Below are 24,426 nucleotides of genomic sequence, written 5' to 3'. Positions count from 1 at the left end.
GGTTTTCAGGTGGGACTTGAAAGAGGGGAGAGGGGGCAAGGCGGAGGGAGTTTAAGGAGAGTGTTCCAGAGTTTCGGAGCATAGTGGCAGAATCCGTGACCTCCAACGATGAAGCAGAGGGTGCGAGGTACAAGCAGGAGGCTGGTCACAGTCGAGCGGAGATGCTGGGTGATGGATTGGGGAGTTGAAAGCGAGTGTGAGGATCTTGAAGTCGATCAGTTTGGTGATGGGGAGCCAGTGGAGCCTGGACCAAGAACTGGTGAGATGTGGGTACAGAGTTTGGTCCGGGTCAGTATGCGGGCGGCAGAGTTCTGAATGAGTGGAGCTGGGCAGACCAGCAACGAGAGCGTTTGAATAATCCAGGTGAGAGGTGACAAACGCATGCACAAGGGTTTCGGTTGCATTTGTGGCAAGATATGGTTCTGAGGTGGGCAATGTGGCGGAGGTGGAAGAAGGCAGTCCTGGTCTTGGACCGGATGTGGTGAAGGAAGGACAACTGGGGGTCGAACAGGACGCCTAGATTGCACACTGGTTCGTTAAGTCTGAGGGAGAGGCTGGGGAGGTTTAGGAGGTCAGTTCCGCAGGAGTGAAGACATTCACCGGAGTCAAAGAGTATCTCTTCCATCTTGTCCACGTTCAGCTGCAGGAAGTTTACACTCATCCAGGCCCTCATGTCTGCCAGACAAGCTGATGAACAACGGGGACCTGGAGTTGGTACTGGAGGAGGCAAAGTCGATTTGTGTGTCGTCCGTATACGTATGGAAGGTTACCCCATGTCTGCGGATGACCGGGTGGGGGTGAGAGGAGAAACCATTTGCTGAGATGAAATGGAGGCATTTGGTTAAGTAAGACTCGAACCATGCGAGTGCGTTCCCACTAACATAGATAAGAGAAGAGAGCAGATGGAGGAGGATGGCGTGGTCGATTGTCGAAAGCGGCAGAGAGATCAGGAGGACGAGGAAGCAGAGGGAGCCCTGGTCACAAATAGCCAGAATGTAGTTTGTGACTGTCTCTGTGCTGTGGACAGTCAGGGTGGAAACCAGACTGCAGGGGCTCGAGGAGGGAATGGAGGGAGAGATGTGACTGAAGTTGACCTGCAGCAATACATTCCAGGACTTTGGCAAGGAAGGGTAGGTTGGAAATGGGACGGTAGTGTGAGAGACTAGAGGGATCGAGGGTGGGTTTTTGAGGAGGGGTGTGATAACAGCGGTTTTAAGGGGAAGTGTAACAGAGCCTGAGGAGAGAGACTGATTGACCATGTTGGCCAGCAGGGGGGGGAGAGAAGGCATCTGAATGATGTGATAAGGTGCTATATCAAATGCAAGGATTATTATTATAAATACGCATTCTAAGCACATATTGATTGCTCAAATCTAGCAAACCATGGTTTAAGACGACAACAACAACTTGCATTTGTATAGCGCCCTTCACATGACGTCTCGGAGTCCTTAAAGACTACAGAGACCGTGTCGAAGCAGCTGTACTGCTAAAAAGGTAACCAGTCACAGATACAGAATCAAAGAATGTTACAACACACATCCATCATAGATACCAATACAGTGCACATTAAAAGGTGTGGGGCCCAATGCTACATTTGGAATAACCTGTGTTCATCGGTTATCAACTCACCTTCAGGTGCATTTGCATCACACATCTCAGTCACCAAGGTGGTATTTGAATTTCCTTGCCATGCATTTGAGGTCTGGTTGATCTGTATAAACAATAGTAAAAAAAATATTAAACTTTATTGATAAACTTTAATAATGTACTCTTTTATTCACACCCCCACACCCACAAATTTAGTATTGGGTCAAGACTCTAAGGTAACAGCTTTGCCTGAGTTGATCATTGTTAAACAAAATCAATTATTCCACCTCAAAATAAACTTGTGCTACAGGACCAAACAGTAGCTAAATTGTCAAACTGTTCCCTTTAGTTGACTAATGGTAGGCATTAACACATTAAAATCTTAGATAATATAATTTGGTAATTGCACAAAGTACAACCCTTTACTGCATTTTCAGGTTCAAGCATTTTCAGATCATCAAATTACTCAGTAAAAATGCAAGACCATATTGTCCTAAAATTAAAAGTCTTTTGAATTGTACAACATTCTAACAAACCAGTCTTAAATTGGAAGCGGGTTGCTTTATTCTGCAGGGAATAAAACGTTTCCATTTAAAATTGGAACTCAAACCCAAATCTGATCAATTTGATGCTCGAGTAATCAACACTGTATTGTGTTGCGTTTCAGCAAGAATACGGACTAAAACGATTTCAGACGAACCTCATTAAAAGACCTTTCTCCCAATAAGGCACCTCATAAAATACAATTGATGGATTAGTTACAGATGACAGCTGGTAGAAACTTGCTTCATTACACACTATGGACTTCAGTGAAACTGAATAAGAAGTTCAAGTCTACAATTCCGTGAGCATAATCAATCCCACCCCATGAACTGTCACTTCGCACGGTTGATATTTTAATCCAGGAATGTTTCACTAACGGGTGTTCTGTTCCGCCACAGACATCTCCAATCTTAACCAATATATTTCAGTCCTTCCCCAATTACAAGCCGTTACTGCAGTTTCAGATTCAAGTGCACTGGGCAAGTCAAGAACTCTCTGCTTTTCACAAGTGGCTACTTGTGTAGGGTTCGAAGTACCACTAGTGGAATTTAGCTCACAATAAAAGTTTGCTTTTGGAAGCGCAGGCTTAAAACGGCAAACAAGTTGTCAAAGAAAGTTCCCAAGTCATTGTGCCTTCTTCAACCTGAATTATAGTCGAGACATTTTTCACCCGATTTCATTCAAAAAACGTTCTCATTTATGGCAATCCAAAACAAATGCCCAAACTCAGAAGCTTTTTATTAACCATTAAAAACTGCCAGCTCCAAAGCCAGTCTACTGTTATACAACTTAAATTATATGTACTGGTGACCTTGAAGCTTTCTAATGTTCATTTGTCACTCAACACACAGGATTTAAAGCTGTGATAATGTCCATAGAAGATTCACTTCGAGGCTTCTACGGCAGATTGCTTTATTTCAGAGTGACACTGCACCACAATAAAATCTTGTAGCCATTGCTCCTGCGTGACAGTATCGCTGACTTCCTGGGATGTGATAAAAATACAAACTAAAAAAAAACTTACTTTAATAGTCTAACTGTGTCGAGATTGTTAGAAAGGCTTCAGATAGCAGCCACAAGTTCCATTAATAACTGCCATGATAAAAACAGCGAAATGTAAGATCATTTAAAATCACTTAGAGGAACAGATTTTGCCAATTATTCAACTGTCAATTAACATGAGACGCATTTGTGATTTTTTTTAAGATTTCATTCATCAAAGTTTAGCTGTGTACTCACTCCAGCATGATATTGAATTGCATTTTCATATGGCCTCAAGTAAACACACATTGATTGTTAAATTCCAATAAAGTGGTGTGTCAGCCTGGCACAGTTGGTAGCATTCATGCCTGAGTGGGAAGGCTGTGGGTTCAACCATAAGTCAAGACTCGGAACCCGGTCTATCCTGACGCTCCAGTGCAGTACTGGGAGTGTGCTGCAATGTCGGAGGTTCAGATGAGACATAAACAGAGGTACTGTCTGCCTGTCCAGGTGGATATTAAAGATCCCATGGCACGATTCGAAAAGAGAAGAGAGTTTCTCTCTCCCGGTGTCTTGGCCAACAATCTTTAAATAAAATTGTTAACTTACTCCATGGTGGATTGTGGGTCAATTGGTTGTGCGCAAATTAGTTAATAATGATAATAATCCTTGCATTCGATGTAGCTCCTTATTACTTTGTTGAGACATCTCAAAGTGCTTCACAGAATATACTGTAAAGTTGCTGCATTCACACACAAAACACAGTCACCCCACATCACCACTATATCTTATGAAACACATTAGTCATGTTGACTATGTGATAAGGTGCTATTTCAAATGCAAGGATTATCACTGTTATCATTAAAGTGCGTAAAATCCAGTAGTTTAATGGTAATCTAAAGCCTCTAGCAGCTTTTGTGCAGCAAACCCAAGAACGATTTCCAAGAAGCTTTGCATTTCACCCCAGTTCAAAGAAAAATTGTATGGTAGTTTTCTAATAAATTAGAACCAAATGATCTGACGTTTCATTGTACAGCGAATTTGCTGGAATTACATTGATGCCTAGCAATGGAAGGAAAACAACTGCTTTGGAATAAAAATGAGTTTCCCTTAATCTGTACTAGAACATCTCTAATACTTCCATTGTTTAAATACCACACCTTATTAGCACTGCTTATGTGTTAAAAGTTCACTTAAACTGGCTTTCTAAATTGCAGCACCTAGGAGAAGATTTCGCCAATCCAAACACTGGAGTCTACTGAGGATGGAAGAATACTTGCGTAAAATGACCTGGTGTCTACATTGCTCCTGTTCCAGCTATTGATTATCCTCTGTATAAAAAGGATACTTTCCAGTTTCAGTCCCAAAAGTGAGTAAACAATAATCCTTGCATTTGATATAGTGCCTAACCACATCATCGAATAATCCTTGCATTTGATATCCTGGCTAACCAACATCATCAAACAAATCTCAAAACCCCTCACAGGATTTACTGTAAAGTGTACTGACTGTATAATTTATAGGTGAAAGCAGGAGCCAATTTGCATATAGAAATGTTCCACAAACAGCAATGACGCGAATAACCAATTTTATCTGGGGGATTGGTGGCCAGGAAATCAGGAAAAACTCACTTCTCTTTCCAAATAGTCCGATCAGATCTTTAATATTCATCTAAACAGGCAGGCGAGACCTCGGTTTAACATCTTATCCAAAGATGGCTCCTCCAACACTCTCTGCCTAGCACTTCATTGGAGTGTCCACCTAACCATATACTCAAAGGCCTGAAGTATGGCATGAGCTCACAACAATCGCTCTCATTACATCTTGTACCTGTAGCTCCTGTAGCTTAGTGGTTAGAGCACTCGCCTTGCAAGCGAGAGACCTGGGTTTGATTCCCGGCAGGGCGAAATATTGTATCAAATTCAAGGATTATTATTACCTTAATTTAAACCCACTCAATTTTAAAATCAATACTATGATAATAATAAACCTTGCATTTGATACAGTGTCTTATCACGTTATTGAGACATCTCAAAGTGCTTCACAGAATATACCGTAAAGTGAATTGACTGTATTATGTGGGCAAAATCATCAACACTGCTCTGAAACTTTCCTCCGTTGTTGCTCCCAAGCAAATGCAACACACAGGCAGAGAACGTTTATTCCCAGTGATTTTGAGTTACTGGTTTGCAGAGCTGCAAATAAAATGTAGTATGTTTATTCAAATGTAATCTACAGATTAAAAACAATTAGGTGACAAAGTACCCCAAGAAACAATTAGACGGTAGCGATTTGCTGAGTGGATGTAGTTTAAAAATGAGAGCTGATTGCCGACAATTTTGAGATGTCATCATACAAAGGAATCCAATGCTGTGACAAACAAATGGCAGCAAATTAACAGAGCAATTTTAGATCGGCACTCATCTTGCAATCTGCCAACAATCATTCTTTTCTCTATTCTTAGGAGAATAGTTCACATAACAGATATGCTGCATTTCCGAGAGAATACAAGGTGAAATCTAAATAATAGTTTGATTATTATTTTGATCAGCAAGGCATCTGACACGTGCGGAAACTCATCCCCGTGTCAACAACAAAATTACATTTGTAAAGCTCCTTTCACATCAGGAGGATGTCCCAAGGAATTAAACAGTCAGGGATCAGGACCAAAGCAAGCATGGAGGGCAGGGTTGGGGTGAGGGAGGCAGAGAGGTAGGAGGGCGGCTGAAGGCACAGTCAAAAAGGAGGGTCGTGAGTCATGCCTTGAAGGAGGCAAGAGAGTGAGCGAGGGGATGGAGTTCCAAAGGGTGGGGTCAGAGAGGCTGAAAGCCAAGTCACCGATGGTAGGGCGGGTCGGGCGGGAGACCTGGAGCAGGCCGGAGGCTTTACAATATATCCTGTGAAGTGCTTTGAGACGTCTCGAAGATGTGATCAGGCGCTATATCAAATGCAATGATTATTATTATTATCTCACCTACACATGGAAATCCCAGAGATAGATTGTTGGAATGAAATGTGCACTCTCTCCCTGGAGGGACACATCCTGCTGACCTAATTCCAGAGAGTATTCAGCGCTGGTTGGCAATAGCCAAGACTTGGGGACCTGCTGAAGTACCAGCTAAACCCACATAGCTTGCCATTGATATCCCTGTCTGGCAAGCTTTCCTGCTGCTTGTCCAGCTAGGACCACCCTACCTGTTAGGGCTTTGGCTTGCAGGGTTAACAGGAGCTGAGTGGGATGATTCCCTGACCCCAGTGACTGGTCAAAACATAACCAGTAATAATTTGCTGGCAATTCAAATGGAAATAAATCTGCATCCCATTGCAATGAATCTCAAGTTGCATTGACTTATCAGATCTAACATTGGTTTATCAAGGATTTCAAAGAAATCCAACCTAGATGTAAGGATTTTGAACTGGTTCTCAATGGAAAAAGAAAAATGAGACTTGATCCGTTCGCCTCCAAAATTTTATGTGGAGTTCTGTAGCTCAGGGGTTAGAGCACTCGCCTCGCAAGCAAGAGACCTGGGTTCGATTCCTAGCAGGGCAAAACCTTGGGCAAGTTTCCTTACTCCACACGCCTGAGAATAATCCCTCAAGAAAAAGAAAAAAATAAATAATTTGGCTACTCAATCCACAACTGTTTGTGGGACGATGCTGTGTGCAATTGGCTGCCGCGTTTTCGCCCACAAAATATACAGTCAATTCACTTTACAGTATATTCTGCGAAGCGCTTTGAAGCGTCTCGAAGATGTGAAAAGCACTATGTCAAATGCAAGAATTTTATTATTGTTATTATTAATAACAAAATATGCATTTGATATTGATTATTATTATTTATAGCAAATCCTATGAAGCGCTTTGAGACGTCCCCGAAGCGAAACGTGCTATTATATGAAATGCAAAGATTATTATCCAAACTCTTAAAATACTGAGAGAAATGAAACTATTTAGCTACATGGAGTTCAGTTGACTTAGATGTGTGTAAAACAAGCGCTCTAGGATGCCATCTGGCATGAAGGGTGCTATCTAAATGCAAGTTGTTGTAAAGGAAGAGAAGAAAATTAAGCCACAAGCAAAACTTCAGATTAGAAGGATTTTTCTCCCCCACAGGTCTCAGATATTTGAAGAAGAATCGCTAATATGGCAATAGTACTGCATATGCCATTAACAAATTCAAAAGGGAGTTGACAAACATCTGGCTAGAAACCAGACCGATTGAAGATCACAAGGATTAAGTACAGCTGATATACAATGCTGAGCTACTAGACTGAGGAAATATTTTGCCCAAAGCAACAACAGTTTGCAGTCGGACTTTCAGCCCATCTGCACCCAACTCGAGAACTCTATCCCAGAGTTCTCTCCATCTCCCTCCCTCCCTCACCTCATTCAAGGTGCATCTCAAGACATCTCACTTTAATTGTGCTTTCAGTCACCTTTCCCCTTCCCCATCCCACTAAGCTCCCACCCCCAGCTAGGGGACAAGCCAGGATTATTAAGCACCTTGGGATGTCCTCACAATGTGCAATTTTTAATTTACCATTGAAGACAAGAGTGAAAATTTGCAGAATCTTTTGTTAGAGGATGAAATCCCCTTAACACCACGTACAGAGATGTATGGTACTGATTTCCAGTAAATGCTATCTCATAATATAAGACACAGATTGAGAGAAGGTTGGTTAATCTCATCAAGCATTAAACAAACAGTAATTATATATAGTGCCTTTCACGGAGGATTACAGAATGCTCCACAAGGATGGGGTCGGACACCAAGCGATGGAAGAGAGGTAGTGGAAAATGACCTATAGATGTAATGGAGAACGTAGTTTTTTTAGGCAGGATTTAAATATAAAGGGGAGAGATGACGTTACAGAGGTTTGGAGTGTAGTAGCTAACAATGTAGTTCGTTTGGTGTCCAAATCCACCACTGCATAGTTCTCTGACGCACTATCACTATAGTGTGAAGGGCGCTACATAAATGTAATTAAATGTAATTGCTTGAACTTCATAAACCCTTTGCCACAAACTGTCTTGAAACTCCCTCAAGATGGATCCCAGTACGTTAAGTCTTAACGGTTTCACAATGACTGGAAACTTATTGAATAGTCAATCATTGCTAAATCTTTTTCTAATGGACACTTTCCGATTACTTACACCTTGAACTGTTCCTATTCCAATATTATAATCGTTTTTATATACACTTATATGGGTTGAAAACTGAGAATTCCATCAAATGTGATTTATGAAGCAGTTCAAGAAAAGTAATTTGTACGAACAATACAAAGTTAAGCCTTTACAGGAACAAAAAGCAGCCAAACAATGCAGTTTGGTACAAATTTTGCACATGGCTGCTTTTCAATATTATTCAAAAAAAATCTGGTCAACCATGTTCTTTTGATAACTCACATTTTAGACAGAAAATTCCAATAACAAAAAAAATATAGGATTTGGATGGTTTTCCTTGCATTTGATATAGTGCCTTTCACATTGGGAGGACATTTCAAAACAATTGATATTTTTTGCAGGCAAACACAGCAGCCAATTTGCGCATAGCAATGTCCCACAAACAGTAATTGCGCCCATTTTGACAGGCAAGTCAACTGGTGACCAGATTACAAAGAAAAATGGAGGCCTGTAGCATACTGTAGCACTCCCCTCGCAAGCGAGAGGACCGGTTTCGATTCCTGGGTGGGGCCAAACCTCAGGCAACTTTCCTTACTCCACACACACTTTTGGACCATAAGACGTAGGAGCAGGAGTAGTCCATTCGGCCCCTCGAGCCTGGCCCCAAATTAATAAGATCATGGATGATTCTAACCTAATTCCATTTACCCGCCCTATCCCCATATCCCTTAATCCTTCTATCCTTTAGAAATCTATCAAACTCAGTCTTGAATATGTTCAAGGACTGAGCATACCCAGCCTCTGGGATAGAAAATTCCACAAATTCACTATCCTCTGAGTGAAGAAATGTCTCCTCAACTCAGTTCGAAAAGGCTGACCCTCAATCTTGAGACTGTGATCCATTGTTTTAGATTCTCCAACCAGGAGAAACAGTCTCACGGCATCTACCCTGTCAAAACCCTTAGGAATCTTCAAGGTTTCTATAAGATCACCTCTAATTCTATATTCTAGAGAATATAGGCCTAGTTTACTCAACCTATCCTCATAGGTCAACCCCCTCATCCCAGGAACCAACCTAGTGAATCTATGCTGCACCCCCTCTAAGGCAAATATGTATTTTCTTAAATAAGGAGACCAAAACTGCACACAATATTCTAGGTGCAGTCTCACCAAGGCCTTATACAACTGCAACAAGGTTTCCCTACTCTTGTATTCTAACCCTTTTGCAATGAACTCCAACATGGCACTAGCCTTCCTAGTTGCTTGCTGTACCTGCATACTAACTTTTTGTGACTGGTGTACATGGACACCCAAATCCCTCTGAACACTAACACTATCTAGTCTCTCCCACTCTAGAAAATAATCCGCTTTTCTATTTTTACTACCTAGGTGAATAATTTCACACTTCCCCACGTATACTCCATCTGCCACCTTCTTGCCCACTCACCTAGCCTATCTATTTCCCTTTGCATTCTTCTTGTGTCATCCTCACAACTTACCCTCCCAACTAGCTTTGTTTCGCCTGCAAATTTAGATATGTTAAGTTCTATTTCCTCATCTAAATCATTGATATAGACTGTAAATAATTGAGGCCTAAGCACTGATCCTTGTGGCACTCCACTAGTCACATCCTGCCAATCTGAGAAGGACCCGTTTATCCTTACTCTCTGTTTTCTTCCGTTAGCCATTCTTCAATCCATGCTAATATATTACCTTTAATTCCATGGGCTCTAATCTTATGCAACAGCCTTTTATGTGGCAACCTTGACGAATGCCTTCTGGAAATCCAAATACGCTACAGCTGCTGGTTCCCCCCTATCTAACTTGCTAGTTACATCCTCAAAAATCTCTAAAGGATTTGCTAAACATGATTTCCCTTTTGTAAAGCCATGTTGACTCTGCCTAATTAAGGTCTTTAAGTACCCCACTACGACGTTCCTAATTAAGGATTCTAGAATTTTCCCTATCACTGATGTCAGACTAACCGGTCTACAGTTCCCCATTTTTGTCTCCCACCCTTCTTAAATAGCGGCGTTACTTTTACATAGCAGTACGTAGGAACCCGGTTGTTACTTTTGGACCGCTTTCCGGGGGTAATAATCCCTTCAAATTGAAGAATTATAATATTAATTTGGTCACTCAATCCACGACTGTCGGACACTGCTGTGCACAAGTAGCTGCCGTGTTTCGCCTACAAAATATAGTCAACTCACTTTACAGTAGATTCTGTGAAACACTTTGAGACATTTCAACGATGTGTTAGATTTCTTATTGCTAAAGGGATTAAGGGATATGGGGATAAGGTAGGGTCAGGTTATTAGCTGGAGTTAGATTAGAAGATCAGCCAAGATTGAATTGCGGGGCAGGCTCAAAGGGCCGAATGGCCTACTCCTGCTCCTACATGTTATGTTATAATAAGGCGCCATATCAAATGCAAGGATTCATATTATTACTATTATTATTCAAAACTGCCAATTATAGCAGGCTGAGTTACGGGGGGGAGTGTGTGAAAAACGTCACTGAGCAACACTTACCTGCACCTGGTATTTTTGGCTTCCATACATGACGTACTGGGGGGCCAGGCTGTAGATCATGTAGCTGGTGTGCAGAACCATCAGGAGGAGAATCATACACAGAAAAAGAAGAGCCTGGGGGCGGGTTCGTCTTCGTCTGATCTTGTACAGCTATTTGCAAAAAGAGATTGAAAGACAGGGAACAAATCATATTACTTCACGGATGACACGTTCAGGCTGTGCCTGTCAGCGTTCTTGCAATTTAAGGCTTCATGCTTGTTTATAAATTGGGGGCAAGAATTTTTATGCAAAGGTACAGTCCCAAGCAATGGGACTGCTAAAGCTAGAGCTTAAGTTGGAGTTTTAACTTTTGTGACTTAAACATTTTAAACCAAGGAGTGAAACCAAGTTTAATTAATATTGATACTTTGCGCTATTTCAATGAATTACATGCAATTTGCCCCTTTAGTGTTATTTCTGCCTATTCATGAACTTCCACTGCCAATGCTATTTGTAGGTGAACACAGCCCCTATAGCACAGCAAGGACCCAGAAAATAGCAGTGAGATATACTTGGAGGATTGTTAACTACAGGGTGTTCACAAAGTCCTGTTACCCCACTTTTTTTTTAGCTTTCTATTGCAGGTGAGTCGAGTGTAACAATGCCAGTAACTTCCTCCTCACTCCATCCATGTTAGGGAAGATGGCAATGGATCATTATCTGCCATGAAAATGATGGCGCTCACTCCCACCAACCCTCTGGACATCTGAATACAGTTAAACACTTGTACTGAATACAATTAAGTACTTCTAAATACAATTGTCATCAATCTTCTACATGTTTCAGTTGTTGTTTACTGCACTGTAGAATAAAAACACGGGGCTAACAGGACTTTGTGATCACCCTGCAGGCCACTGGGAGAAACTCAGTTCTATTTGAGTGGCTCCCGTGGGATCTTTAACGTCTACTTGAATAGCTGGAAGGGACCAGCCCGATAGAATGCAAAAATTACCCTCATCCAGAAAAACCAGATGCCCATACTCCGGATCCCGGCCATGGAAGTGAAGACGAGATACACAGTGATGATGGCAATGAGGATGTAATCCAATGGGAAAACCTCCAAAGAAAAGAGAAGTGTCAATTTGCATGTAGAAAACACAACTAAATCCTGAAGAGTCACATTATCACAGTAGTTGGAGAGGTCGATAAAAACCCAACCCGCCTTATAACAGCACAATCACAAGATGCCACCAACCACTTGACCAGTGACCACACGTAAACAGAAAGCCAATACTAAAATGTGCTCAACACCTAAGTCAGAGTTTTCAGGTTTCAGCATGGCCTGTCTATGAGGAGCGATGCAAATTAAATTAAGATTTCAAACAGTTTAAAATCTGGGGGGTGGGGGGCAAACAAAAACAAGAGATGGACACTATACAATCCGTTACTTTGAGCAAGTGCATTTTTCTGCAATGTCTCGAGAGTTCTATCTGTCAAGGGTCACAGTGGAAACGTATAAATGGTCAAATCGTGGGATTGGCCAGGAGAGCATTTGAGAGTGCTTGAAGATCTTCCTTTCCGACCGTACCTACGGTCACCTCCTCCCTACCCTCCCCGGCTCGGTGTCCACTGTTAAACTCTCTGGGACATTACCCTGCGTGAGAGACGCTCTATAAATGCAAGTTGTTGTTGATTGACAGGAGTTATTTTGGAGATCTTATCGAAATTTCCAGTGCAGAATGTTTTCTAACGGATGAGAATCTTTACAAAATATGGTTTTGTACAGCTTTAACTTTGTGCAATTTCTGTGCTCCGACCCAGATTTGTGGATGGAAAAGAGGGAGGCCTTAACACTATAACAGACTTTTGCTTAACAGGCGTTTGCTTATTTTCCTTTCCTCATCAAAAAGTGTGGCAAGTTTTTATCAAAGGTGTGCAGTTGGGAATAAGCAAGAAAAGCAATCGGTTGATGCAACGTTATTAAAGTAAAATCATTCAGTAGACACTTAGATCTAATCAAAACATAAGGTGCATCTCAGCCGCAAAGTAGGAAATATTCAATATCTTAAGAACATAAGAAATGCTTGATGAAAAATAGACCAAGGTCCATCTAGTTCGTCTTACCCCTCCTGGCGGTCACAGGCACATATGTCCCGAACTACCTACGTACTAAATCCCATAATGTTATTTCCGAAAAGAAAACTATCTAATCTGTGTTTGAAGGAATCAACCGTCTCCCTAGGGAGCCTGTTCCACAGGTTTACTGTACCTTGAGAAGATCTAATAATGTGGAAATTGGAAACCAATAAATCCAGGGCATTAGGTGAGTCCAGAAGGAACAAGAAATCTATTCTCTTTTCCCCTGTTCCAAAACTAGACAGTGATGGATTTGCTCACAGCAACATTGACCCATAGGCATCAACCTCTACCTGGAAGCTTAACCTCCCAGGGATTAAAGAGCAAAATAGACTCTCTGGCTGATTGCCAGAGAGATGCTGAGCACACACAAAAAAGGTTCTACATACACAGCGAGGCACTGCATCTCAGGCAAAGCAGTGCTCCTTCATCACTGGGCTTCCTCCCGCAATGACCTATCATCCTCTTCTCCACAGCTCCCTCTCCCCCACTCTCGATTCCCTTGGTCCCCTCTCTTCCCGAACCGTCTCCTATTCACGTAAGTCACCATGGTACACCAGCCACCTCCCCTCCCTTAAAGCACCAGTATGTGCCGCTGAATGCACCTGGCTTAAATTAAACATAACGGTCCATCAGCAGATCTGGCTGGACCTTATCAAATCTTACCGCTCCGCCCTCGCCTCCGCTAAATCATCGATCTACACCAAGACAATCTTGGATGCCAAGGACAAGCCCAGATTCCTCTTCTCCATCACCAACTGGTTCCTCTGGTCACCCTCTCATGCCTCACCCATCCTCACCTCCAATGCCAACTGGAAGGCAATGCTGGACTTCCTCGAATCCAAAGTCAAGGGGATCTGCTCAGTTGCCTCTGCCCATCCGTCCACTATACCCTCCCCATCTCCCTCCCCCACCCCGGCCCCTACCCATCCCTCCCTCCACACCTTTGAATCTGTCTCCCACTCCTCTCTCACCACCACGAAACCAACCACCTGCTCCTCGACCCCATCCCTATCCCTCTTCTTACTTCCCAGCTCCATCTCCTTACACTTCTAATCACAGACATCATATACCTCTCCCTGTCCACTGGTAATGTTCCCACCCCATTAAAAACCGCCATCATCACTCCTATCCTTAAAAAACCCTCCCTGGACCCACTTCCCACTCTCAAACTACTGCCCCATCTCCAACCTCCCTTTCCTCTCCAAGGTCCTGGAACGAGTTGTTGCTTCCCAGCTTCGCTCCTTCCTCTCCCACCACTCCCTTCATAAACCCCTCCAACCGGGTTTCCATGCCACCCACAGCACAGAAACAGCCCTGGTCAAAGTGACAAATGACATTCTGTCCATCTACTACCAGGGCTCCCTCTGACTCCTCGTCCTCCTTGATCTCTCTGCTGCCTTCAACACTGTCAACCACTCTATCCTCATCCACCGTCTCTCCTCTCATATCAACCTTCACTGCTGTCCTTGACTAGTTCAGATCATATCTCTCACACCGCCTGCACTTCATCTCCACAAATGGCTTCTCTTCTAGCCCCCGCACCATCTCGTGCAGCATTCCTCAGGCCTCTGTCCTTGGTCCCCTCCTCTTCAATAACTATATGCTTCCTCTTGGTGACATCATCCACAGACATGGGGTCAATTTCCACATGTATGCGGATGACACCCAACTCTATCTCTCTGCCTCCACCCTTGACTCTAGGACCACTGCTGTCTTGACTGAATGTTGTCACACATCAAGTCCTGGATGAGAGCTAACTTTCTTCAGTTGAACATCAACAAGACCGAGGCTCTCCTGATTGGCTTCCGTCAGCGTCTCCTCACCTCAGGCGCTGACAGCATCACCATCCATGGTTGTACACTCCACCTTAAAAAGCCAGTCCAGAACCTCGGATTCTTGTTTGACCCTCAACTATCCTTTCTACCCCACATCTGCGCCATGACCCGCTCTGCCTTCCCCCACCTCCATAACATCGCCCGACTCCGCCACTGACTCACACCGCAGGCCGCCGAGACCCTCATACACTTTCATTACATTCAGGCTCGACTATGCAAACTCCTTGCGTGTCAGGCTCCCCAACTCCTCCCTCCATAGGCTGCAGATCTCGGAAGCTCGTGTCCTCTCCTGCACCAGGCTCCATGACTCTATCACCCCCATCCTTGCCCGACTCCACTGGCTTCCCATCGCACTGAGGATACAGTTCAAGATCCTGGTCCTCACCTTCAAAGCCCTTCATGGTCTTGCTCCCCCCTACCTCTGCGACCTCCTACCCTCTACCATTCTGCTCGCTCCCTTGGCTCAGCGGGCTCTGGCCTGCTTTAAAACTCCGACTCACTTGCCCCGCTATTGGTGGGCGGGCCTTCTGTGACTCTGCCCCCAACTTCTGAAACTCCATCCCCCACTTCCTCCGCCTCACCCCCTCCCTTGCCACCTTCAAGACCACCTCAAGACCCTCCTTTCCGACTCAGCCTCTCTGCCCCCACACTCTGGAACTCCAACCCACAGTCTCTCTGCCTCGCTTCCTCCCTTGCCTCCTTCAAGGCTGGTCTCAAGACTCTTCTCTTCGACCGTGCCTTTGGTCTCCCTCCCACCTCTCTGCCTTCCCTCACCCCTACACCACCTCTCCCCCATGCTCAGACCCCAACACCTGACTGTTCAGCGCTTTGGGACGTCCTCCCGATGTTAATGGTGCTCTATAAATGTAAGTTTGCTGTTGTTATTGTTTGCTTTACAGTTTCAGTTACACTACAATTTTACTACAATTACAGTGTTGGCAACAAAAATCACACTTGATTGCCTAAATAATGAGTAACTGGCGGCCCAGAGGCCACAACTGGCCCTGTGGATGATTTCATAGGCCTACCCGCACCCTCTCTCCCCAGCGTACCGTCCTCTCATGGCAGCGGCAGGAACAGGTAGTTAGGAGCTGCAGGGGTCAAAGAGACCAGCTTGCCACCCCCTCAGCTCAGGAGGGACATCCTGAAAGACTGTAGTGCATTGAGCTGCGGGGAGTTGAAATACCGGCCGTTTCTACAGTCTGTCAGGGACCAAAATGTAAGATAGCAACTTGTACCTGTGTAGTGCTCTCACATAAACTACTGTCTAAAAGCACTTGACAGATGTAGAAGTAAACACTGAGCACAGAAGTATACGTGAAGATGTTGATTGAAAACACGATCAAAGGTCCATTTTTAGGAAGCTTTTGAAGGCAGAAAGAGCAAGACAAAGTGGTTTTGCAAAAGTTTCAGAAGACAGATGCATTGTCACTTTTGTCACTGGATACAGTGACAAAAGATTGAGCAAAAGGATTTAAGAGGTAGGATTTAAAAAAAAATAATAACCCTTGCATGTGATATAGCGCTTTTCACGTCTTCTCGACGTCTCAAAGCGCTTCACAGAATATGCTGTAAAGTGAATTGACTGTATATTTGTGGGCGAAACACGGCAGCCAATTGCACACAGCAATGTCCCACGGTCGTGGATTGAAAATGACCAATTTATTATTGTTTTTGGAGGGATTATTAGGCTTAGGAGTAAGGAAACTTGCCCAAGGTTTCGCCCTCTGCCTGGAATTGAACCCAGGTCTCTCGCTTGCAAGGTGAGCGCTCTAACCACTGAGCTACAGGACTCCACATTCTTTGCATTTGATATAGCGCTTTTCACATCTTCAAGATGTCTCAAAGCGCTTCACAGAATATACCGTAAAGTGAATTGACTGTATATTTTGTGCGAAACGTGGCAGCCAATTGCGCACAGCAGTGTCCCACAAACAGCTGTGGATTGAGTGACTAATTTTTTTTTGGAGGAATTATTATCCCCGGAAAGCGATCCGCCAATCGACTAAAACCGGGTGCCTACTTACTGCGAGGTAAACAGAATTCTGCAAGAGTTTCAGAAGGCATTGTTTCTGAATACAGTGACAAATGGTGAAGCAAAAAGAATGAAGATTGAACTCGTAAGAGCTAAACGAGAATTTCTTTCACAGTGGACCAGTCTTCAGCATGAGGATCATGAGACCATAGCAAATCACACTGAAGTTTTAAATTTCCAGAGAGAAATCACTGTAAATTGACCAAGAGTTCAAGTTTGCCTAAAATCAGTCAATATACTTCCAAATATATTCTGTGAAGCACTCAGACATGCTCCTGATGTGAAAGGTGCTATATCAAATGCACAGATTATTATTACTACTACTACTGCAGAATGGGAATTAGCATTGTTGATCATTTTATTAGGGATCAAATGAACCCTCAGGTTTATACTTACTGTTTGTAGTTCAAGTAAAAGCTTGTTCAAAGGATTCGCTAGATTAGTTCCAAAGATTATGAATCCGGAGTCAAACCCCACTGAGTGGAGTGCTTTATCCAAGCTGGAATAAAAATAATACCATTTAAGAAATTGGTTGCAGCAGGTTTGTGGGTTTCGGAAAACAAAGGTTGTTGTCCAGGCCTTATTAAGACCAACCGTGAAATTTAACCAAAAGGCACATTATGTATTAGTGAGATGAATCTCAACTCAATTCCTAAATTTACCCATGGCAGGAATCACAAGTTAAACCAGATAAACTCCGTTGCCATTCAAAGGGTTGAAAAGGGATACTAATAATAATTAATTAATTAATAAAACAAATAATCCATATCCAAAAAGAGAAGAGTTTCTCCTTCCAGGTGTTCTTGTCCAACAATGCCCCAAATAAAATTAGTCATTTGTTTCATGGCTGTTGATGGGATGTTGCTGTGCGCAATTGTGCTCCATTTCACAATAATTCCTGTGAAGTGCTTTGAGACGTCCTTCCGACGTGATAAAGCTCTACACCAAACACAATGATGATTACGATTCTCAGATCTCTCCACGCTTCACCCAGTCACACCTGGATGATAGTGGGTTCTCCTCCCTCAGACCAGAGGCTACTGTGCAGGAAGTTTGAGTAGACTCCAGCTACTCCCCACGTGGCCTAATCTCCTCCTTCCTCCCACCCAGTCCTCAGAAGCCAGCAGCCCTGTCCTGCTGTACAACAACCAGTCTCTGTGATTTTAACATTTTAATTTTAATTGATTTTAATCAACCAGGACAGAAAAAGTTGTTTGAGAGAATTTTTAAAGAAAATTTAAATTTTCAAGACTTAGGTGAGTAGCTTTTTGTTAGGACAGGGTATCAAGGGATATGGGGCAAGGGCGGGTAATTGGAGTTGAGGTACAGATCAGCCATGATCTTATACAATGGTGGAACAGGCTCGAGAGGCTGAATGGTCTACTCTTGTTCCTATGTTCTTAAAATGAATCATCAGGTCTTCAGCAATGTAAAGATTGGCTATATGCATTGGAGAAGCTAACTGAGCAAGTGACATAGGATATGATGAGGGGGGAAATAATCCAAGTTAATTCTTGCACAGTAAATTAGCCTTTTACACTGCTTACTCACCATTACACCTAGTTAGCAATCTCAGCAATGCCAATGACAGAACAGAAACACTCCTGACAGAACACAGCAAGTCAGCAGATCTTACAGGAGCAGGAGTATCCTCGCAAGACTAGCCAGCCAAAGGAATGGTGCAACAGCTGCTTTGAAATATGCACGCAAACAAATAATTAATAATGCCACAAGCTACTACATGATACTAAAAAAAACCCTGCAATGTACCATTTTCTAACATCTCATCCTGTATCCCATTCCAGACAGGGAAATTCCCATGTGTAGATGGAACACAGGCCGTTTGGATACTCTTAAGCAGGGTGACAGGTTTCCGCATGTGTCAACAAAAAATAAAGAGTTCACATTTGTCCTTTGTAGCATGCTCAAATTTAGGGGGAAATCAATTTCTTTAATGCCAATTTTACATAGATAATCACAATTTTTCAAACCATTAAAATATATAACAACAGAGTGGCATCTCTGAGGAATCGTCTCACAATTTTTGTAGCCTTGCTAGAAATAGAGAAGTCAAATATTGAAAAGAATATCAATGCTCGCTCCAGTTGAAGTCACGCACAGTGAACCAGAATCCATTTGAAGCAGAACTACTCCATAGTCCGGATATCATAAAGCACATCTGAAAATACATGGTAGCGCATAGCAGAGTTGTGGACAATAACATTTTAAATAAACCTTTAAACAAGGCATAAATAACTGATTGAGAGATCCGTGAGGAATTAGAATTTTTAAAGCACAAGCTTTAAGTGAGGCTCATAAGCACACTTAATAGATACCTCTTTACTTAATACATCAATGGGCTGGGCTTTAAGTCGCTCCGAAGTCGGGTTGATCAAAATAATTAATCGTCTGTAAATTATTTGCAGCAAATTAACCCGCTTATACTTGCTAAGGGAATTCCACCACTCCTAACTGGTGCAATGTCAAGAGATGGAATTTTATACAACTTTTAATCAGTTGCAACAAACATGCCTATTACCCAATAAGAAATTAAAAATTATTAATTGCTAGTAGACTCCAGCAGTTACTCCAACACACACTCTAGGGTCCCCAAGCCTTGGCTCTTGCAAACCTACGCCTAGTACTTTCCGGAATTAGGTAAGCAGGATCTGTCCCTACAAGGAAAGAGCGCGCATGCCATTCCAACAATCTATCTCTGGGATTCCCATGTGTAGGTGGGATGCATGGTATTCTCAGTTTGGACGGATGCTCTTAAACACATTCTTAAGATGGATTTCTTCATGTGTCAAGATACCCGGCTGACCAAAAAATGGATTTACAACACTGCAATTTAAATGAACAAAGCACTTGTCCACGTACAATGCAGAATCAGAACATTACAAGGATATATGCCCCTCTGAACAGGATTTATCCTGTGCGACATTCCTCTTGCTCTACTAACAATCCAGGCTAATCAATTTTCCATTTCTTTTACAAATGGAGCAGCTAGAACGGTTTTCTCGGTCCTGGTTTCTTCCCTGCAAGTTGCAAACTATTGCCACAATCTGTCATTACGGCAATCATCACTCCACAACCAAGGCTAATTAATCCTGTCTTTCTTTTACTGCTGGGAGCTAAGACACCAATGCAAGTGAAGCAAGAAGCTCAATTTACATACTTCTTGCCGAATTAAGTCAATCAACATCAGTGTTCTATACATATACACCTTGGAGCGTGTGTGAATTCAAATCTCATGTGATAATAATAATCCTTGCATTTGTGTTTGATATAGCCCTTCATCACATCATTGAGACATCTCAAAGAGCTTCACAGAATATACTTTAAAATTAACTGACTGCATATTTTGTGGGCGAAACATGGCAGCCAATTGCACACCGCAGTGTCCCACAAACAATCGTAGATTGAGTGACCAATATATTTATTTTTTGAAGGATTAGCCAGTTGACTAACAACCAAGTTCCTACTTACTGGCAGGTAAACAGGTGTCCCACGCAAGAGTAAGGAAACTTGCCTAAGGTTTTGCAAGCAAGAGAACCCAGGAATCGAACATGGGTCCTCTCGATTGCAAGGCGCTTGCTCTAACCAAAACGATACAGGAGTTGAGGATTGCTTCTTAAAATTACAAAAGACTTGTCGATTAGCAAGCGCTACCCTGTGTGAAGGGTGCTATATAAATGTTGTTGCTATTAGTGGCGTTGTCTTCAAGACTGGTCACACCGGTGTATCAGAAATCCCAAAAAATTCAAGTACAAATCTCAGACTTCCAGTGAAAGCTCTAACGATCCCGTGAATGGAAGTCTCTCTCGGAGTAAGCCAAGAGGCATGCTCACCGCATTCCCCCCCCACCCATCTACAGTTCCCAGAATATTAAGCAGGTTCTCTTTAGTGTATGGGTGCTCAATCAGCACCTTAAGTGCTCCAAGCCACATCAACAACTACAACAACTTGCATCTATAGAGCGCTCTTCACACAGGTCAGTGTCTCAGAGTGCTTCACAGTGGCGGAGCCTGACTACAAGCCGGGGTGGGGGAGGGTGTGGGGGTGTGTGTAGGTGACTATAAGCACGGTCAAAAAAAAGGCTTCTAGCCGGGACTTGAAAAATGGAAGAGGGGGCAAGGCAAGGCAGAAGGTTTGAGGGAGAGTGTTCCAGGGGGATAGGAGAGAGCTCCAAAGCTTCAGGATATAGTGGCTGTAAGCTCATCCGTCGGTGATGGACTGGAGGGGATGTATGCGCTGTATAAAGGCAACTTGTTATTGTTTTCATACCATTATAGGAGTCACATCTAGAAATGGCCTGGCTTCCAATTGAAGCAGATGAGAAGCTGCTGATAGCTCTGATTGAGCAGCACCGGTTCTGTAAGATCAAATCCTTCACAAGCTTTACAACAGACTCAGAAGCTCCGCATTGCGTTAAAGTCGCTGCATTTTATTTTCTGATGTAGATGTAAAACGTCGATGTTCTTTTAACATGCAGGTCATAGACAGGCAAGTCCCATTCTCACAATTGGCCTGTGTTCACCGGTTATTGGCTCATCTGACACAACCCTTGACTTGGGTTTCGTTTCAAAGAGAAATTAGGAATAGGATGAGAATGATTGCTTCCGAGTCTGTTCTGCCAGTTTATTAGATTATCTATTAATCCACTTTCCCTACGCCCTTTAATACTTAATATTACTTCAAAAAAACCTATCTCCCCCGCCCCATTTTTAAACAATCCGATGTATTTTCTCTCAGACTTCGGCATTAAAACAAAACATGTAAGAATAAGGCAGATCTGGATTGCTGCTGCCATCACTTCCTTTGTGATATGGCGTCAGCAGCACTTCCTATGCATAGCACACCTGTACAAGTGAAATCGACTACACATAGTAACCACCTGCAAGACGGACATTATTTAATCCTAGAAGCCGGTTCATCAGCACAAGAAACTGGGTGTAACGTGCTTCTGGTACAGTGCGCATTGTAGACCTAAGATCTAAGCAAACCTGTATCAACCGGGGAAGATTCCGATACGGTCACCTTGCAGTAGTACTGCAGTACTTGTCAATTCTATTCATTATTTTCAGCACCGCAATTGAATCATCCCAAACCACCTTGATACTAAGCAATACATCCCAAGTCTACCCAGTCCCTCATCATAGTCTACATTAGTTTACATAGGCTACCTTGCCTTCGGGCCCCTCCCCTCAATTTACAGCTCAGTGTCATACAAGTTGCAATCTCAGAGGCTGCTGTTAAGGCCTCTTGAGATTACGACTCGTGTGAAGGATGCTATATAAATGCAAATAGTAGTTGTTGTTGTAGTGCATTCCCAGAGACAATACTGTCCCTCCTGAGAACACTACTACAAACATTTACTGAACAATGCTGCACGGGATGAATCCAGCCAAGGCTTAGAATGGTAGCAATAAAGCAGCTGCAAGACAACATCATGCCAATCTTCATTTTAACCTCTCTGCGAGGCTAACGAGAAAAGGAATCCCTCTCGAGAGAGTGTTTGCTTAGGAAGCTGAATTTCACATCGACCTCATACAAAAGAGGCCACAATTGTGAGCAATCTTCCTTAAAAGGCCATTATTGCATTTGCAAAGGTTCAGAGACGAATGGGGAGGATGATCCTGTCATTTATACAGGAAATGAATAAAAAGGATGATAGAACTGAAAATATATACGTTTTAAAAGCAGTAAAGATGGAGAGGACACACGATTTTGGACTACAATATGTTGAAAGAAACATAATGCAGATCTAAGCAGCATATTTAAAATGTACTGGGAACAAATAGTTAGTAGAAAGCCATAGGATGCAAAAACAACAACAAATACATTTGTACAGGGCCTTTCATCTCGGGAGGACGTACAAAAGCGCTTGACAATCAGGGACTGGACCCGAGCAGGGGATTGGGATCAGGAGGGATGGAGGACTGGAAGGATAGGGGGTATGAGGGTGACCGAAGACGCAGTTGAAGAGAAGGGTCTTGAGACGTGCTATGAAGGAGGCAAGGGAGGAAGCAAGGCAACAACAACAACAACTTAGATTTATATAGAGCCCTCCATGCCGGACGGCGTCTCAGAGCGTTTTACAGTAACGGATCCTGGGGCCGAGCCGGGGGAGGGGGAGGAAGGTGACCAAAGACGCGGTCGAAAAGAAAGGTCTTCAGCAGAGACCTGAAAATGGGAAGAGAGGGGGCGAGGCGAAGGGAGTGAGGAAGGGAGTTCCAGACCCTCGGGGCATAGTGGCTGAAGGCACGGCCGGCGAGGGTGGAGTGGAGGACTCGGGGGACGAGGAGGAGGCCAGACCCAGAGGAACGTAAGCAACGGGCACTGTTTTGAGGAGAGAGGTCAGAGAGGTCGGGGGGTGCAGAGGAGTGGAGGGATTTGAATACAAGGGTGAGGATCTTGAAGTCGATCCTCTCTGGGACAGGCAGTCAGTGCAGTCTGGCAAGGACTGGGTAATCGTGGAGCGGAGTTTGGTGCGGGTGAGAATGCCGGCGGCAGAGTTTTGAATAATCTGGATTTTATCGATGGTAGTGGAGGGGAGACCGGCGACGAGGGCATTAGAATAGTCCAGCCGAGAGGTGACAAAGGCATGGACCAGGGTTTCAGCGGCTTTCGGAGAGAGGTATTGACGGAGACGGGTAATGTGTCGGAGGTGGAAGAAAGCGGTGCTGGTGAGGGACTGGATGTGGGGGAGAAAGGATAATTGGGGGTCGAACGTGACACCAAGGTTGGGTACGGGTTTGGAGAGTTTTAGGGGGAGGTCGGGTAGGTGGAGGAGGTGAGAGCCATGAGATTTTAGATATTGACGAGAGTCAAAGAGTATGGCTTCCGTCTTGTCAACGTTCAGCTGAAGGAAATTTACTCTCATCCAGCCCCTGAGGTCTGACAGGCAGCTGACAGAACATCAGGGGACTGGGGGTCGCAAAGAGAGGTGGAAAAATAGAGTTGGTTGTCATCTGCAAACATGTGGAAATGTACCCCATGTCTGCGGATGACATCCCCAAGAGGGAGCATGTAGATCAGAAAGAGCAGGGGGCCAAGGATGGATCCTTGGGGTACCCCGCAGGTGATCGGGTGAGAGTGGGAGGAGAAGCCGTTTGTGCAGATGTACTGCTGGTGGTCTGTGAGGTGAGACTCGAACCAGGCGAGTGCAGTCCCACTGATGTAGATGACGGAGCAAAGGCGGTGGAGGAGGATGGCGTGATCGACTGTGTCGACCGCGGCGGAGAGATCCAGGAGGACAAGGAGCCACGGGGTGCCCTGGTCACAGATAGAGAGGATGTCGTCTGTGACTTTCACAAGCGCAGCCTCTGTACTGTGGGCAGCGTGGAAACCGGACTGGAGGGGTTCAAAGAGGGAGTGGGAGGAGAAGTGTGCGTGAAGTTGATCGGCAACAATGTGTTCTAAGACTTTTGCGAGGAAGGGCAGGTTAGGGGCAAAGGGACTGGGATGGTGTTCCAAATGATGAAAGATTGAGAAACAAAAACCTTGCAACATTTAGCCAGAAAAAAGACTGAAGCGGAATAAATTATAATAATAATAAACCTTGCATTTGATATAGCGCCTTATCACGTCTTCGAGATGTCTCAAAGCGCTTCACAGAATATACTGTAAAATGAATTGACTGTATATTTTGTGGGCGAAACGCAGC

The 24,426-nt window shown here is 43.7% G+C and overlaps 1 protein-coding gene across 1 annotated transcript in view; it reads right to left on the bottom strand.

Moving 5' to 3' along the window:
• Positions 1-24,426, bottom strand: part of lmbrd1 (LMBR1 domain containing 1) — a 116,718-nt gene that overhangs the window by 18,124 nt on the left and 74,168 nt on the right. Inside the window, 4 exon segments of the mRNA NM_001292855.1 lie at positions 1,630-1,711; positions 10,770-10,919; positions 11,761-11,865; positions 17,154-17,256. Coding sequence (NP_001279784.1) covers positions 1,630-1,711; positions 10,770-10,919; positions 11,761-11,865; positions 17,154-17,256 — 440 coding nt within the window.

Source organism: Callorhinchus milii, unplaced genomic scaffold, assembly GCF_018977255.1.
Source record: "Callorhinchus milii isolate IMCB2004 unplaced genomic scaffold, IMCB_Cmil_1.0 Scaffold3, whole genome shotgun sequence".
NCBI classification, from domain to species: Eukaryota; Metazoa; Chordata; class Chondrichthyes; order Chimaeriformes; family Callorhinchidae; genus Callorhinchus; species Callorhinchus milii.
The sequence above is the reverse complement of the archived record's forward strand: the minus strand, read 5'-3'. Positions and strand labels throughout refer to the sequence as shown.